This window comes from Euprymna scolopes, chromosome 7, assembly GCF_053919585.1.
Source record: "Euprymna scolopes isolate OS-2025 chromosome 7, ASM5391958v1, whole genome shotgun sequence".
Lineage (NCBI taxonomy): Eukaryota > Metazoa > Mollusca > Cephalopoda > Sepiida > Sepiolidae > Euprymna > Euprymna scolopes.
The window spans coordinates 23182955-23199506 of record NC_136488.1 but is presented as its reverse complement, the minus strand read 5'-3'; the positions used below and the strand labels follow the sequence as shown (position 1 = coordinate 23199506).

At 36.2% G+C, this 16552-nt stretch overlaps 1 protein-coding gene across 2 annotated transcripts in view; it reads left to right on the top strand.

The window, feature by feature from the left end:
* Positions 1-15312, top strand: part of LOC145279637 (uncharacterized) — a 51753-nt gene extending 36441 nt beyond the window's left edge. The window contains exons 3-4 of one of the 2 annotated variants that reach the window (XM_080130865.1): positions 3508-3808; positions 13970-15312. In XM_080130865.1, coding sequence (XP_079986991.1) covers positions 3508-3808; positions 13970-15215 — 1547 coding nt within the window. In that variant the 3' untranslated portion in view covers positions 15216-15312. The remainder of the gene's footprint in view (positions 1-3507; positions 3809-13969) is intronic. The other variant, XM_080130866.1, reaches the window with a different exon arrangement.
* Positions 15313-16552: the final 1240 nt, after the last annotated feature.

Below are 16552 nucleotides of genomic sequence, written 5' to 3'. Positions count from 1 at the left end.
TATTTCATTTTTTTTTTTTTTTTTTGCAAGACAACAAAAAAAAAAAATGAACAGGCTAGTTTATTTTGTACCCCAACAATAAGTGAGATTGATGTTTTTCCTGATTGGTTTCCAAATTTTGTGACGAAATTCCTCATAGATGAGTGGTACCAGCAAGTATGACATTTTACTTTCTAAGTGATTATGTGTGAACTGCATGAAAGACCTGAGGAAAGAAAACATAATTAATTTAGAATGAGGGATCAATTTTGCATCACAAAAATGGTCACCCTTCATTCAGTCAATGGCTAATTAAATAGCATTTTAAGAACTTATAATCAAATTTCTTTTGCTTTAAGGGAGTTAAACATTCTATTGGGGGAGGGGGTGATAACAAAGCAACTTTCTCTTAACTTTACTATTAATCTTAAATCTAGGTGTTAACAGCTGCCCTCACCCCTTTACCCTACTATTATCTGTAAGCTCTCATGGCAACAGCCCCCCCCCCCTCAAAGAACAAACAAAAAACCCTTAACCTAACCACTAAATCCAAGTGGCAACATAATACCCCCCCCCCCCCCCCGAAAAAAAAAGAATAAGAACATTGTTGTATCTAAGAATTAATACAGCAAAAAGAAACTTTAATGTTTTAGTTCAGTATTTGGTGTGTGAGTATGTGTGTGCAGCTATTTCCTATTTAAAACCTAGTCCACATAATTTCCACAAATCGCTGTTATTTGTTTAAAACCAACATATTACTTATTAAATATTCATTTTTTAAATATTGGCAAGTAAAGCTTATTTACTACTACTGGATAAGGACCCTAGTTCTACTCTCATCCTTCTAAAACATTTACTTTATTTGCTCGAAAGTGACCTAATAAATTTTAGGAGATTAAATAAAAAGAAATGAATGGTGAAAAATATGAATAATGTGACTATAAATGAAGGATTGTCATATTGACTCTGAAGACCATTTTGTGTTCTTTGAATTCTAATCTGCTATTTATTTATTCTGTTAATTTCACAGTCAATCGGAGCATTTAGATAAGCATTTTTTACATCCATTTGATTGTATTTTTAAATTGTATTGAGCGGCAAGTTGTAATAAAATTCTAATTGTCGTTAAATTTGTCGTTGGTGAAAATGTTGTAAAATATTCCACTGCAGAAATTTGTGAAAAACCTTTTGCAACAAATCTTGCTTTAAAAGTTTCACTACCAGAAGCTGTGATTTTTTTTTTTTGGGGGGGGGGGGGGCCAGCATGAAGAAATTATATTTTTATCTGTTGAACCAACAGTTGCCACTATTTCAGATGTGTTATTTTCAGATAAAGCTTTCAATTCGGATATCATAGCTTGTTCCCATTCTTGGCAATTTTCTGAATTAATCGCTTCATTATAACTTTCCGGTGCGCTGTTCAAAGAGTAACAGTAATCCACTGTGTAATCTTGTATCTTTTTAATTTGTGAGAAGTCTGGCCTTTTTCGCTCCCTTATTGGGTATCGACGTGTCTGCTTAATATTTTCATCAGAAGTTTTACTGTAATTGTCATCGTTATTAATATTTTCATTGTGATCAATTAAGATGCTAGGTAATATTTCACGTTTTTTCATCCACTGGATCGCCATTTTTAAAATTTAATTCATCATTGAATTTTTCACATCTAACCCTTTTTATGGCATTTTGGGTTGGAAAGTAGATTAAATATGATGGACTGTTTTTATCGTAACCTATGAAATATACCTTTTTCGCTTTTAGTATTTAGTTTACTGGTATTTTCTATAAATGCAAAACAATCTGAACCAAATAGATGCATTCTGTTCATTTTAGGTTTTACACCGCAAAACGCTTCATACAGCAAACGCTGTCTGTTATTGAACGATCTATTTCTGATATATGCTGCTGCCATTAAAGCATACATCCATAAACTATGCGTTAATTTCGATTCAATAAGTAGGCATCTTGTCATCTCAAAAAGGGTTCGCCATGCCCTTTCAGCAGCGCCATTTTTTCTTTTTTTATTTTACGTCTGTTCATTGCCAGCGGAAGAACTTTCTTGAGATGAGGATATTTCCTTAGGAATCTTTACTTCAGTTGACTGTCGAATAGCCATTGACAGCAAAGAGGGAGGAGATAGAGTAGAGGAAATGCTCCTCAACCGGGTAGCTTTTAGAAATGTGATTAATGATGGGGGAAAAAGAAGGATCGTTTCCGAATTTTTATCTCCACATAAATTCAAGTAAATATGTACCTAGAAGCTCCCGGTAGGTCCCGCATTCTTGCTTGTTCCACCGTTTTGCTTCCTTCTACATCTTGATGTGGTTCGTTGTTGCCTTTGGTGCGGGGTCTACAAAATGCATACTATGATTCACTCTCAGGTGGCGGAATCCTTCTCCTCCAACTTTGTTATAGGCCTTCCAACAGTCAGATATGACTGTAGTCACCGGCAGAATATATTTATTATTGGAAGGAGGGTTTCAGCATTGTGATTTGGTACAGTCACCAAAAACCCTCCTTGTCAGTAATGTCATAGCCGTCGAAGACCCAAAGCGATTCAAGGATTCTCCCTACACTGTTTCCTTCGGTTGAAGAGACTCGTCTATTTTGACTGTGTGCCCTGGGCTTCCGATCTGCCGAGGATTCCTAAGGAAATAATCCTAGTAAATTTCTCTCAGAAAATTCTTCCAGTCTGTATAAGTACTTTGAAACAATACCACATTCCCTTCGCATGTTTTTCAGGGTAGCCATTTTGAACGCCCACAAATCAATGATTTTTATTATTGTGGGAATCTCCAGCTTGGATCGTGCAAAAAAACGATTCTGCACAAGGAGATCATTGTCTGCACTGTCCATTTGTGCATCTCCAGGAGAAACCATCCTTAACACACAATCTTTGTTTTAGTAAGCATTTGTGTTTACAATTCTTGCACCTCATTTGTTTTGACAGCAGTTTCTTCTGACAATATGAGATTATCTGCATTGGTGTTTTCATTTCTTTTTCTAACATGCATAGATTTATTTCTGTGCCTGCCATCATCTTTTTGATGAGTTTGCATCTAAATTTGTTTGTTAATTTTTTTGTTTATTCACTTCCTTCCAATTCAAAAGTCAGCTGCTTCTATTTCAATAGCGCTTTTTCATTGGCTAATCAAACGCCCAGCTAATGAATTAAAAAATTAATTTATAATCAGAAAAAACTCCCCCCCCCTCCCCTTATCACTGAAAAAATACTAAAAACATTGCATGAAATAAATTAATAGAAGTCGATTTAGCATTTCAACATTTGAACAATGCTCGGCTTAAACCAATAATTGCCGGTCTTGCCCGATCCATGCTTGACGGGAATTCTCGAGAATCCGGGTCAAATTATGCAAGAGTCCTCATTTTTAACTGAAAGATGGAATATTTTCCATTATTGGCACACTGTACTATGGCCTTGTGTTTTTTTCTTATTCTCGTATATAACGATAATTGTTTTGTAATATTTCATGCAAGCTATTTATGTGAATCAAATTTCTTTTTCAGCAGCTTCAACTGACATTAACCACGAGAAATGCATGGCAGCTGTGGAAGAATATGATGCTGAAACAGACATTGAACCTGATGAAGATCATGATTATGAAACAATTGAACTTGATGAAGATAATTATGTTGAACCCAATGAAGATCAAGATGCTGATCCAGATGATCTTGATGTTGATTCAAAAGCAGATCCTGATGATGTTGATTCAAAAGCAGATCCTGATGATGTTGATTCAAAAGCAGATCCTGATGAGGTTGATTCAAAAGCAGACCCTGATCCTGATTTTAAACCCGATATAAAGCAGTGAGTTTTTCTATCCTATAAAAAGTTTCAACCATTTTTTTTTTTAGTTTTAATTTAGGTTTTTCAGTTTTAATTTAGTTTTTTTAGTTTCAGTAATGAAATTAATACTAAAATTATTAAATCAATAGTTTTTAACTACTTTTTGCTTTAGGACCCATACTGACATAGACCAAGTGTTGAAGTGTTGCAATTTGATTACTTATACTCTATTGGGAAAATAAAAAGGTTTTATTTTTGTTGGTCTGAGCTTAAATTAAGCAAAAACCACAGTGTGTTGTTTTTTGATGTTTGTTTTCTTAGATGTAGGAGAAGAAAGAAAGTGATCTTCAATTTTTCCTCCATTTTTTTCCGTATGTAATCTTTGTAAATATTTTCTCTACACATTCTATACTCTGCAATCTGCATGTCTTCATCTCGTTTTAAAAGTTAATCTCATTTTTGTTTTGCTCATACTCAAGCTGTGACACTTACGTCACCCGCGTGTAGTCTAGTGGTGGAACGCTCCCCGATCGTTGGTCTCCGTGTCTCCTGGATGAGAATGTCAGCGGCCAGTACCTGAAAGAGACTCGTCAAGCATTTCTGCAATCATGCAAAACAAATTAAAAAAAGACAAGGTCGATATTTGTTTTTTTTGTTTTTTCCTGATTCAAAATTCCTTGTTATTCATAAAAGGTTACAATCATTGTTTCGTACTTTGCTATTGAGTTAGGGACTGGCCGTTTGTTAACTGCAAAGTTCTTTCTTTTTCGATAAAAACTAAATAGCTACGTGACAGGGTCAATCGATGAGGCAGTCGGCTTTTTCGCTCGTTCGAGCCCAGGGGAGCAGATCTCTCTCTGTGTGTCTGTCTGTCTCTGTGTGACTAGCGCTCAAAACTCGCTGCTTATATTGTGGGGGCAAGAGCTATATCTTCTTCTTTTTCTCTCATTCGGCCCTTTAGCCAATCAGGATGCCGGAACCGCTGTCACTCAAATCTTCACCAGGCGGCCTATGCCCAAAAAAGGGGCTGTTTCTTCTTCTGTTGGCAATTGAGTAGAATATGCAGACCCCCAATCTCAGCCGGCGTGTGCCTAATGGAATTTGACGGGCCATTAAAACCAGAATGGTCTCGTTCAATTAACTTTGAGGGATCATAAAAATGAACCAAATCCAATTCCACAAAGGCCACGTGTCTTTTCAATAGAGGCCACTTACCCACCAGGGAGCAGCCAACAATGGTCACTTTGTAAATTGAAATTTCATTGGTACCCTTCCTTCCACTCACGTATCAGGCTGTCATGGTCAATTAACGTTTACAACTCTCTTGGCCAAAAGAAGTATCCTTTACAATTACCACTCTGTCTGGCCCTATCTAACATTTTTTTCTTTTTCTTTTTTTTTTTTTTTTTTTTTTTTTGTTTACCCAGGTGTTTTTTCTACGCCTGTCGTCCGCCCCACCACTACCTCTTTTCTCGGTCGCATGTTACCTCAGTGTCTATCCTATTGGGTGCATTTAGCTTGCAGTTTACTGCACCTTCAAGCCTGTCTCAAGCAAGTTTGACATAAAGCTGTCATTCAGATTACTTTCCCTAGTGCATGTATTTCATAATGTAAACAGAATCTATTCTAAATATTTATCAGAAGAAATTTTGTCTGCATGCAGAGGGTAAGTGATACCTTATCACTAAAACAAAACTGACATTTATTTTAACTTCTCTTTAATCATTCTTCAATGCTATGATTATGATTTATAATATTGATAACATTTAATTTACTCAATGACTTTTTTTAATTTAAGGTTTAATAAATATTTCTGCTGTGTTATATTTTTGATGCAATGGATGTGTAATGCAAGTCTTAAAGCCACTCGGATGATCTCTGACTTCAGAGGTCTAAACAATAGAAAAGATTGTTTGCAGAAGAGGAGACTTTTGGTATAGTCACATAAAAAAAAAAAAAAAAAAAACGATCAATTTTTAGGCTAGAACTCTTAAATGTAGAATAGTTAAAGAGAAGAGTTAGTTGATACAGGAAAGCCAAGGAAATCATAGGCAGTGGTAAGTATGGGTTTCAGAGAAAGTGGGATAAATAAAGACTTGGCCAGAGATAAATTAGTTTTGTCTGATACACATTTAGAAATTGTGATAGTTCTTCAGTTTTATTTGATTTTCTTAATGTTCACATAAACATATCTATGAAGCCATCTTGGATGGAATGGAGCTTTGTGGCATGACTGATAGAAAATTCTTTGAAGAAATCTTAAAATTCTTTAGCTATAAACGGAGTTCTATTATCGGACTCAATTGTATCAGTAATATGAAATCCTGGGAAGATTTTGTGCAAAAGATTTGTGCTATTACACATCTTCTGGTGACTTTCTGAAACAATTCACCACAATAAATCTCATTCATTGGTTCTGCATAGATTATGGTCTGTTTTTGGTTATTTTACATTGGTGATGCTTTTGCTGTGATTGCACAAAATCTGTAGTGTTTATATAATGTCTTGAATTTCTTTATGCCAGGTCAAAAAGATCTTTGAATGCTGTAAAGATGACTTTTGTTAGCAATACATATGAAAAAATTGAAATAAAATATCTCAATGGTATACAGAGAAAGAACTGGATAAATTACGAATCATTTAAAATATTTTAGTTATGATTAAAATTAAGGAATATTTTTTTCCTCTTTAAGACCATATAAGTTTTATCACATTTTTTACACTACTTTTTCAGTAAAAATGTTATATCTTTGTTAAAACATAAGATTAAGCAATGAAATGTGCTATATAAGTGTATTTTTGTGCAAGGAATTAGAATATGACATTAAAAACATCCAGAAATGAATGGTTTCTAAATAATCTGCAGGAAATGCACAGAGATATGCTGCAATTCCTTTAAAATGTCATGTATCCATTAAAAGAAAATAAGTTAGAGAATTCAAAGTTGAATTGTAATGCATTTTATGTATGAGAAACTGAAATTGAAATCTAGGACTATTTAAAAATGAATATATTGCAATATTTCTTTGGTATTATTGTAGATTAACACCTTCCATTTTAACCCCCTCCCCCACATCTCCAAAATAGGTGATCTACCTTTTTAGGCAAGTATGTGTGAATACCCTGAAATAGTGATTCCCTATTTTTGGCTATTCTAGCATTTTAGAGCAATTAACCATATTTTCTATGGAAGATAAATCCTGCACTTTTTCTAAAAAATTTTTTTGATGATTGTGTGGTTTTATGAGGGTCTTTGTGCAATCATGGGAGGATGGAGAAGCTTGTCACTCTGACTTCGGGTTAATGGTAGGGCTAAGGGAAATTTTGTAAATGTCCTGAAGACTTGACAGAAAAAAAAATTTTAGAATTTAGAGTGGGGTTTAGTTTCACATGTCATGTCATGTATCCATTAAAAGAAAATAAGTTAGAGAACTCAAAGTTTAATTGTAATGCATTTAATGTGAAATAATTCAACATTTCAAGGCCATTCTAGCGTTTTAGGACAGTTAACCAATTTTTTTTATAGGAGATCATGTGCATTTTTCTTTAATGGGGTATCTGTTTTTGTTTGTTTTTTAAGCTCTTACAGAGGAATTTTATTTGGTAGTGAGTTTTCCACTCAGCGTTATTGTTAGGGCTAAAGAAGGTTTTTAGGAGGAGGGATTAAGGGAGGTTTTTGGTTTTTCTTTAAGAGGGTATTTAATACTCATATTTTTGGTTAGTGGTTCATAGTTATTGGCTTTTGAAAATGTTATGGGTTAGATTTTAAACATCAAAGTACTTTTGAATATGCAAATATAGGTAAATGAGGATGTGAAACTTTACAAAACTTAAGATAAACAGATAAAAATAAATTTATTTAAAACAAGTGACGTCACTTTAACAGAAAATGTGACATTTGGAAAAATATCAAGTATCTTTTGCCCACCTCTTTAAATATCAAAAACTTTCTGCTATAGCTGACAAATCGTTTACAAACTTTGGATGAATTTGATTTTTATTTCCAATTGCATTTCTTGCCCTTTTTATACTGAGTAACACATTATTTTGTTTTTAAATTTTCCAGTTTAAGATGGTTTTATTTCTTAACTTTACTAGAAACTGAGCACTCTTATAAATATTTAAATATTGATTTTTGTTTTTTATTTTTGCAATTTTTTTATTTTGGTTTGATAATCTGGTATTATCATTCAATAATAATCTGCTGAAAAAATTGTAAAAAGACAAAGAAAAAAGGAGGGGGGGGGTACCGCTCATACACATGAACCAAAAAAATCATATTTTACATTTTCAGTTGTTCAAAACAAAACACTGTTTAATTTACAGTTAAAAACTAATGCAATGGATAAAAGTGCACACAAGATATATATTTAAAAAGCTTATTTTCTTGTCTTTTCAACCATATAAATATTTTTAAAATTTCACCAGAAATATGTGAGAAATTGCAAAATGAACAAAGTTCATGAGACCAAACTGATTGGGATTGTTTTAATTATATTTTGATAACTGGATGGCTCCAATTAAACTAATTATATTCTCATAACAAAATTGCTCTAACTAAACGTGTTAAGTACATTTTTTATATTCATATTTTCATTTTTTTTTTTTTTTTTCCAAAGTTTGTTCAACAAAAAACAGTCTGTTTACAACTGCGCTGTTATTACTTCTATCTACTACAGAGTTTTCTATCCAAACTCAAATAGAAACAATTTTTTTTTTTTTTTTTTTTTTTCGAATATGGTCATTTTAAATTGCCAGCTACCAAAAGAGCAAACATACAATTATACTTTTAATGGATAAAAAACAGTAAAAAGATTGATTTACTTAACAGTGGGTGTCCAATGAAATTTTTTTTTTTTAATTTTCAATACTCGTCTTTTTAACATAACAAAAAAAATCAGCGGTCAAAAGTATTTCAGACACTCCAAACTATTAGAAGTAACTTCTCTTCGGATTAGTTTCCAAATTTCATGACAAAATTCTTAATACAAACATAGTATGAGCATTTACAAATCGGGAGGGTTTTTGCAATAACTTACCGAAAATGCTGTGTTATGATGTTCACCTTTTATATCACTCTATTTGCTTAAAACTCTTCAAATATATAATGTACATTATTATTTTATTAATTCATTTGAAAGTATATTCATTTCCAAACTAAATGATGGTATTTTGAGGACTTAAAGTGCTTTGGTTTTTTAAATATTTTAGCAGAACCCCCTTGGAATCTGATTACCCAAAGCGTTTTTTTTATTTTGTGTTGCTACTTTTTTTTTTTTTTTTTTCAACAAGGAAATCACCATTTATCAAGGCTCAAAGGCCACTCAAGAATAAGGATTAATAAGTGTATGGTGGTCACTAAAACAACACTGTAGTGATCGTTAGTTGTGGAAAATGGGTAGAATTTGCTTATTTAAGGAAACAAGAACTTGAAGATGACCATTAGCTGGAAAGCAGGCCTGTGAAACGAAATTCCACAGGTGGAAAGTTTTAGAAAAGAAACTTTGTTCATGGAATTTGCATTTAGATTTCGACAGAGAGAGTGGCTGTAAATTGCTGATAATGATTTATATGTAAATTTTACAATTGAGTTTGATTACAAACTTGTGTGGAAAAAAATTAGAATTACCTTTTTGAGCAGTTGTCTAAAAGTGTTTAAAAAAATATTTTGTTATTGAAGCTTTTTCATGCTTTTTATTGTTTTATATCTTGATCACTACTTTTCATGCCTTGATCATGTTGTTTTACCTGTTTTAGTATTTCAGTATGAAACTTAAAATCTTCCATTTTCTTTCTTAGAGAATTTTGGGTCTTTGTTTGTAATTATGTGTAACAGGTAAATAGAAAAGATATAAATTGTCAACGAGGAAATTTTTTGTCATCAATCTGTTATATTGTTATTTGTATTCAAAAGTAAAAAAGAATGAAAATATGATGAAGACAATATTATCCATCAACTATAAATTTTGTTCTATATAGAATTCCCTAAAATACAATATATATAAGAATTTCTAAATATCGTCCAACACATACTAGCATGTAAAACAGATATTAAACCGGTAATGATGAGAATGTTTTATTTTCATAAGCAATGTGTAAAAAAAGAAAAATGTTATTGCTTTTTGTGGAGAAATAATTAAATTCTGTGTTCTCCAAATCCACTTGTATTTATAACTTATTTAAAATAAACAAAATTAAATATTTTTTAAGTTTGCATTAAATAAATAATAGAAATTATGGAAATAATAAATCTTGAAAAAATGTTTAAATTTGAGAAAGATGTAGTTTGCTTAGAGTATTGGTATTGTGCATAGTGTGATAGTTGTGTTGGAAGGTTATATCAATGCAGTTTGTAGGAAACACTGTGGACACCTTTCCTCTTTTCCCTTTCGTTTCCTTTCCTCTTTTCCCTTTCATTTCCTTTCCTCTTTTCCCTTTCGTTTCCTTTCTCTTTTCCCTTTCGTTTCCTTTCCTCTTTTCCCTTTCGTTTCCTTTCTCTTTTCCCTTTCGTTTCCTTTCTCTTTTCCCTTTCGTTTCCTTTCTCTTTTCCCTTTCATTTCCTTTCTCTTTTCCCTTTCATTTCCTTTCCTCTTTTCCCTTTCGTTTCCTTTCTCTTTTCCCTTTCGTTTCCTTTCTCTTTTCCCTTTCGTTTCCTTTCTCTTTTCCCTTTCATTTCCTTTCCTCTTTTTCCTTTCATTTCCTTTCCTCTTTTTCCTTTCATTTCCTTTCCTCTTTTCCCTTTCGTTTCCTTTCCTCTTTTCCCTTTCGTTTCCTTTCTCTTTTCCCTTTCGTTTCCTTTCTCTTTTCCCTTTCGTTTCCTTTCTCTTTTCCCTTTCGTTTCCTTTCTCTTTTCCCTTTCGTTTCCTTTCTCTTTTCCCTTTCGTTTCCTTTCTCTTTTCCCTTTCGTTTCCTTTCTCTTTTCCCCTTTCGTTTCCTTTCTCTTTTCCCTTTCGTTTCCTTTCTCTTTTCCCTTTCGTTTCCTTTCTCTTTTCCCTTTCGTTTCCTTTCCTCTTTTCCCTTTCATTTCATTTCTCTTTTCCCTTTCATTTCCTTTCCTCTTTTCCCTTTCATTTCCTTTCCTCTTTTCCCTTTCCTCTTTTCCCTTTCCTCTTTTCCCTTTCATTTCATTTCTCTTTTCCCTTTCATTTCCTTTCCTCTTTTCCCTTTCATTTCCTTTCCTCTTTTCCCTTTCATTTCCTTTCCTCTTTTCCCTTTCATTTCCTTTCCTCTTTTCCCTTTCATTTCCTTTCCTCTTTTCCCTTTCCTCTTTTCCCTTTCGTTTCCTTTCTCTTTTCCCTTTCGTTTCCTTTCTCTTTTCCCTTTCGTTTCCTTTCTCTTTTCCCTTTCGTTTCCTTTCTCTTTTCCCTTTCGTTTCCTTTCTCTTTTCCCTTTCGTTTCCTTTCTCTTTTCCCTTTCGTTTCCTTTCTCTTTTCCCTTTCGTTTCCTTTCTCTTTTCCCTTTCGTTTCCTTTCTCTTTCCCCTTTCGTTTCCTTTCTCTTTCCCTTTCGTTTCCTTTCTCTTTTCCCTTTCGTTTCCTTTCTCTTTTCCCTTTCGTTTCCTTTCTCTTTTCCCTTTCGTTTCCTTTCTCTTTTCCCTTTCGTTTCCTTTCTCTTTTCCCTTTCGTTTCCTTTCTCTTTTCCCTTTCGTTTCCTTTCTCTTTTCCCTTTCGTTTCCTTTCTCTTTTCCCTTTCGTTTCCTTTCTCTTTTCCCTTTCGTTTCCTTTCTCTTTTCCCTTTCGTTTCCTTTCTCTTTCCCCTTTCGTTTCCTTTCTCTTTCCCCTTTCGTTTCCTTTCTCTTTCCCCTTTCGTTTCCTTTCTCTTTCCCCTTTCATTTCCTTTCTCTTTCCCCTTTCATTTCCTTTCTCTTTCCCCTTTCATTTCCTTTCTCTTTCCCTTTCCTCTTTCGCTTCCTCTTTCCCCTTTCGCTTCCTCTTTCCCCTTTCGCTTCCTCTTTTCCCCTTTCGCTTCCTCTTTTCCCCTTTCGCTTCCTCTTTTCCCCTTTCGCTTCCTCTTTTCCCCTTTCGCTTCCTCTTTTCCCCTTTCGCTTCCTCTTTTCCCCTTTCGCTTCCTCTTTTCCTCTTTTTCGCTTCCTCTTTTCCTCTTTTTCGCTTTACCTTTTCCTCTTTTTCGCTTTACCTTTTCCTCTTTTTCGCTTTACCTTTTCCTCTTTTTCGCTTTACCTTTTCCTCTTTTTCGCTTTACCTTTTCCTCTTTTTCGCTTTACCTTTTCCTCTTTTTCGCTTTACCTTTTCCTCTTTTTCGCTTTACCTTTTCCTCTTTTTCGCTTTACCTTTTCCTCTTTTTCGCTTTACCTTTTCCTCTTTTTCGCTTTACCTTTTCCTCTTTTCCCCTTTCGCTTTTCCTCTTTTCCCTTTCCCTTTTCCTCTTTTCCCTTTCCCTTTTCCTCTTTTCCCTTTCCCTTTTCCTCTTTTCCCTTTCCCTTTTCCTCTTTTCCCTTTCCCTTTTCCTCTTTTCCCTTTCCCTTTTCCTCTTTTCCCTTTCCCTTTTCCTCTTTTCCCTTTCCCTTTCCCTTTTCCTCTTTTCCCCTTTCCCTTTCCCTTTTCCTCTTTTCCCCTTTCCCTTTCCCTTTTCCTCTTTTCCCCTTTCCCTTTTCCCCTTTCCCTTTTCCCCTTTCCCTTTTCCCTTTTCCCCTTTCCCCTTTCCCTTTTCCTCTTTTCCCTTTTCCCTTTTCCTCTTTTCCCTTTTCCCTTTTCCTCTTTTCCCTTTTCCCTTTTCCTCTTTTCCCTTTTCCTCTTTTCCCTTTTCCTCTTTTCGCTTTTCCTCTTTTCCCCTTTCGCTTTCCCTTTTCCTCTTTTCCCCTTTCGCTTTCCCTTTTCCTCTTTTCCCCTTTCGCTTTCCCTTTTCCTCTTTTCCCCTTTCGCTTTCCCTTTTCCTCTTTTCCCCTTTCGCTTTCCCTTTTCCTCTTTTCCCCTTTCGCTTTCCCTTTTCCTCTTTTCCCCTTTCGCTTTCCCTTTTCCTCTTTTCCCCTTTCGCTTTCCCTTTTCCTCTTTTCCCCTTTCGCTTTCCCTTTTCCTCTTTTCCCCTTTCGCTTTCCCTTTTCCTCTTTTCCCCTTTCGCTTTCCCTTTTCCTCTTTTCCCCTTTCGCTTTCCCTTTTCCTCTTTTCCCCTTTCGCTTTCCCTTTTCCTCTTTTCCCCTTTCGCTTTCCCTTTTCCTCTTTTCCCCTTTCGCTTTCCCTTTTCCTCTTTTCCCCTTTCGCTTTCCCTTTTCCTCTTTTCCCCTTTCGCTTTCCCTTTTCCTCTTTTCCCCTTTCGCTTTCCCTTTTCCTCTTTTTCCCTTTCGCTTTCCCTTTTCCTCTTTTCCCCTTTCCCTTTTCCCCTTTTCCCTTTTCCCCTTTTCCCTTTTCCTCTTTTCCCCTTTTCCCTTTTCCTCTTTTCCCCTTTTCCCTTTTCCTCTTTTCCCCTTTCCCTTTTCCTCTTTTCCCCTTTCGCTTTTCCTCTTTTCCCCTTTCGCTTTTCCTCTTTTCCCCTTTCGCTTTTCCTCTTTTCCCCTTTCGCTTTTCCTCTTTTCCCCTTTCGCTTTTCCTCTTTTCCCCTTTCGCTTTTCCTCTTTTCCCCTTTCGCTTTTCCTCTTTTCCCCTTTCGCTTTTCCTCTTTTCCCCTTTCGCTTTTCCTCTTTTCCCCTTTCGCTTTTCCTCTTTTCCCCTTTCGCTTTTCCTCTTTTCCCCTTTCGCTTTTCCTCTTTTCCCCTTTCGCTTTTCCTCTTTTCCCCTTTCGCTTTTCCTCTTTTCCCCTTTCGCTTTTCCTCTTTTCCCCTTTCGCTTTTCCTCTTTTCCCCTTTCGCTTTTCCTCTTTTCCCCTTTCGCTTTTCCTCTTTTCCCCTTTCGCTTTTCCTCTTTTCCCCTTTCGCTTTCCCTCTTTTCCCCTTTCGCTTTCCCTCTTTTCCCCTTTCGCTTTCCCTTTTCCTCTTTTCCACTTTCGCTTTCCCTTTTCCTCTTTTCCACTTTCGCTTTCCCTTTTCCTCTTTTCCCCTTTCGCTTTACCTTTTCCTCCTTTCTCTGTTCACGCTGTTCTTTATCAAACTAGTTTTTGTATTTCTTTTTACCATTTCTTTTCCTTTTCTCTTTCCTTACTTTATCATTTATTTTTTATCAAACTAATTTCATTAAGATGTTCTCATTACTCAAATCTAATAAGACATTAACAATTTTGTTTTTAATTTCAGCGTCAAATTAAAGAAAAGCATAAAAAAGCTGCGTCTTCAAAAACAATACATGTGTAATATATGTGGCAAGAATTACACTCGCGCCACACGATTCCTTGAACACCAACGAACACACACAGGCGAACGTCCATTCCACTGTAACACGTGCGGCAAAGATTTCACACGCAGTCGAAACCTGTTACAACACAAACGAACACACACTGGCGAAAAGCCATATCAATGCGAATGCTGCGAGAAGGGGTTCACATCAAGGGGCCATTTGCTGGAACATAGTCGGACCCATACTGGGGAGAAACCATACCAGTGTGGCATCTGTGGGAAAGGGTTCACACACAGTACAACCTTGAAAGGTCATGTCCGAATACATACTGGTGAGAAGCCATTTGGTTGTAAGATATGCGGAAAAGACTTCACACTTAGTAGCAGCTTAGAACGTCACAAGCGTATTCATCGGGGGGAGCGGCCATATCCTTGTGATGTGTGCGAAAAACGTTTTACCGAGAGCAGCAGCTTGCGCCAGCATAAGCGGTTACACACAGGCGAGAAGCCATACAAGTGTGACCAGTGCGACAAGTGCTTCACGCAGAGTCACAGCCTGCATTCACATAAGCTGCGCCACAGTGGGGAGAAACCATTCCACTGTGACGTGTGCCAGAAGAACTTCACGCACAACAGTAACTGGCAGCGTCACAAGCGAACGCACTCTGGGGAGAAACCGTTCCACTGTGACATCTGTGGCAAGGACTTCACGATGAGCAGCAGCCTGAAAAGACACGACAGGACGCACCGAGGGGAAAAACCATACCATTGCGACGTGTGCGGCAAGAACTTCACTCAAAGTCATAGCCTGCAGGAACACAAGCGGACGCACACCGGTGTCAAACCGTTTACGTGCGTCGTCTGTGGGAAAAGCTTTACGCAGAGCACCTCACTGAAGACGCACGAGCGGACCCACACTGGCGAGAAGCCGTTCCAGTGCCAGGTCTGCTTGAAGAGCTTCGCGACCCGCATCGGGCTGCAGTACCACCAGACCGTCCATACGGGAGAAAAGCCGTTCCTCTGCGAGGTGTGTGGCAAGAGCTTCACCCAACTCAGCGGACTTCAGCTGCACAAGAAGAAGCACATGACTGACAGCCTCTTCTGCTGTTCCCTCTGCGGAAAGGGATACACGGACCAGTCGCTTTATGAGAAGCACACTCAGTCGCATTGGATTTTTGGCATGGAATTAGCTTCAACCATCATCTAATATCTTTGGGGGTGGGGTCCAACCTTTTTAAAACATAATTGGAAGACAATCAAAAGAAATTGCTTTCTTCAAAAAGATTTATAGTGAATTGTGAAAATGTTGTTCATTTCCTTTTTTTTTTTTTGCAGGGAGGAAAGACAAAAAATTTTATGTCAACTTCATGATTTAGATTCATCTAATGGCATATCAACGCTTTTGTTTTCTTTTGAATTAATTTAAAAACATAATAACTATCGTAAACAGTTTGTTGATGATGAACAATAGTTTTTCCTTTTGACTAGTGCTAGAGGGGGTAAATTGGGGTTCATACCCTTTTCCAATGCTATTCACAGTTATTTTAATAGTGATATTATTAAGTTTAAGTGACATTTTGTTTCTCAAACAAAAAGTAACATTTCTTTTAACACATACGATACACATTGAAAATTATGAACAATACTATGCAAATAATAATGTATCCATTATAAGGATATCTAATATATAAAAGGCAAAATGTTTATATGTCTGCCAAAAACTTATGACGGATGCATCGAAACGTAACAAAATCAATATTGTTTTAAAGCTCGGTCTCTCGGACGACAAATATCGAAAATTGATCAAAAACATTAATTCCTTCACCCTAAACTGGGCGTTTTTTCACAAGGAGGGTTTTTTTTTTTTTTTTTTTTTTTTTGTCGACATTTTCGCAAGTTATTGTCTCCTTTCGATTGACTACCCTTAATTCCAACGCTCGCGACTTCTGGCTTCGCGATGGATGCATAAGACGTTAGGTTTTTTATCACCTTCTTTTCCTCCTTCGCATTACGGGTTTGAGCCTGCCTGCCTATTACCATTTTTTTTTTTTTTTTTTTTTTTTAAACACCTCTCTTCACCCAGGCTGCCTACTGTTGTATTGGGGTTCCTTACTACACCTTTCCACATGCTGGTAATGTCAGGTACCCCTGCTAGTCATGATTAAGAGTCGGTCTGCTTCTCTTTCTATAGGCATATGACCTCTGACCTTCAGCTCCATTGTGACAAAACTGTCTGTTATTTTCTATGTTAATTAGAGCTGCTGGTTATTAAACATTCCGCAGTTTGTAATGCATCCCTGTATTTGCAGTTGGCACTGTCCACAAGACCAGATTGTTGCACCAAAATGTCATACATGCGTCTCCAAAAGGTAGCTGGGTATCTATTGCTTTTGGATCAGGTACTGGCCAAGAGCATCTGTGAGAGTTTTTAATGTCGTGGTATAGTTTGGTTGGTTCTGATAACTTCCACATGTCGTTCCATCTTGGCTTTGGCCTTCACTGCAAATTGGTGTGTCACAAAGTCTGGACAGGACTTTAGACTGT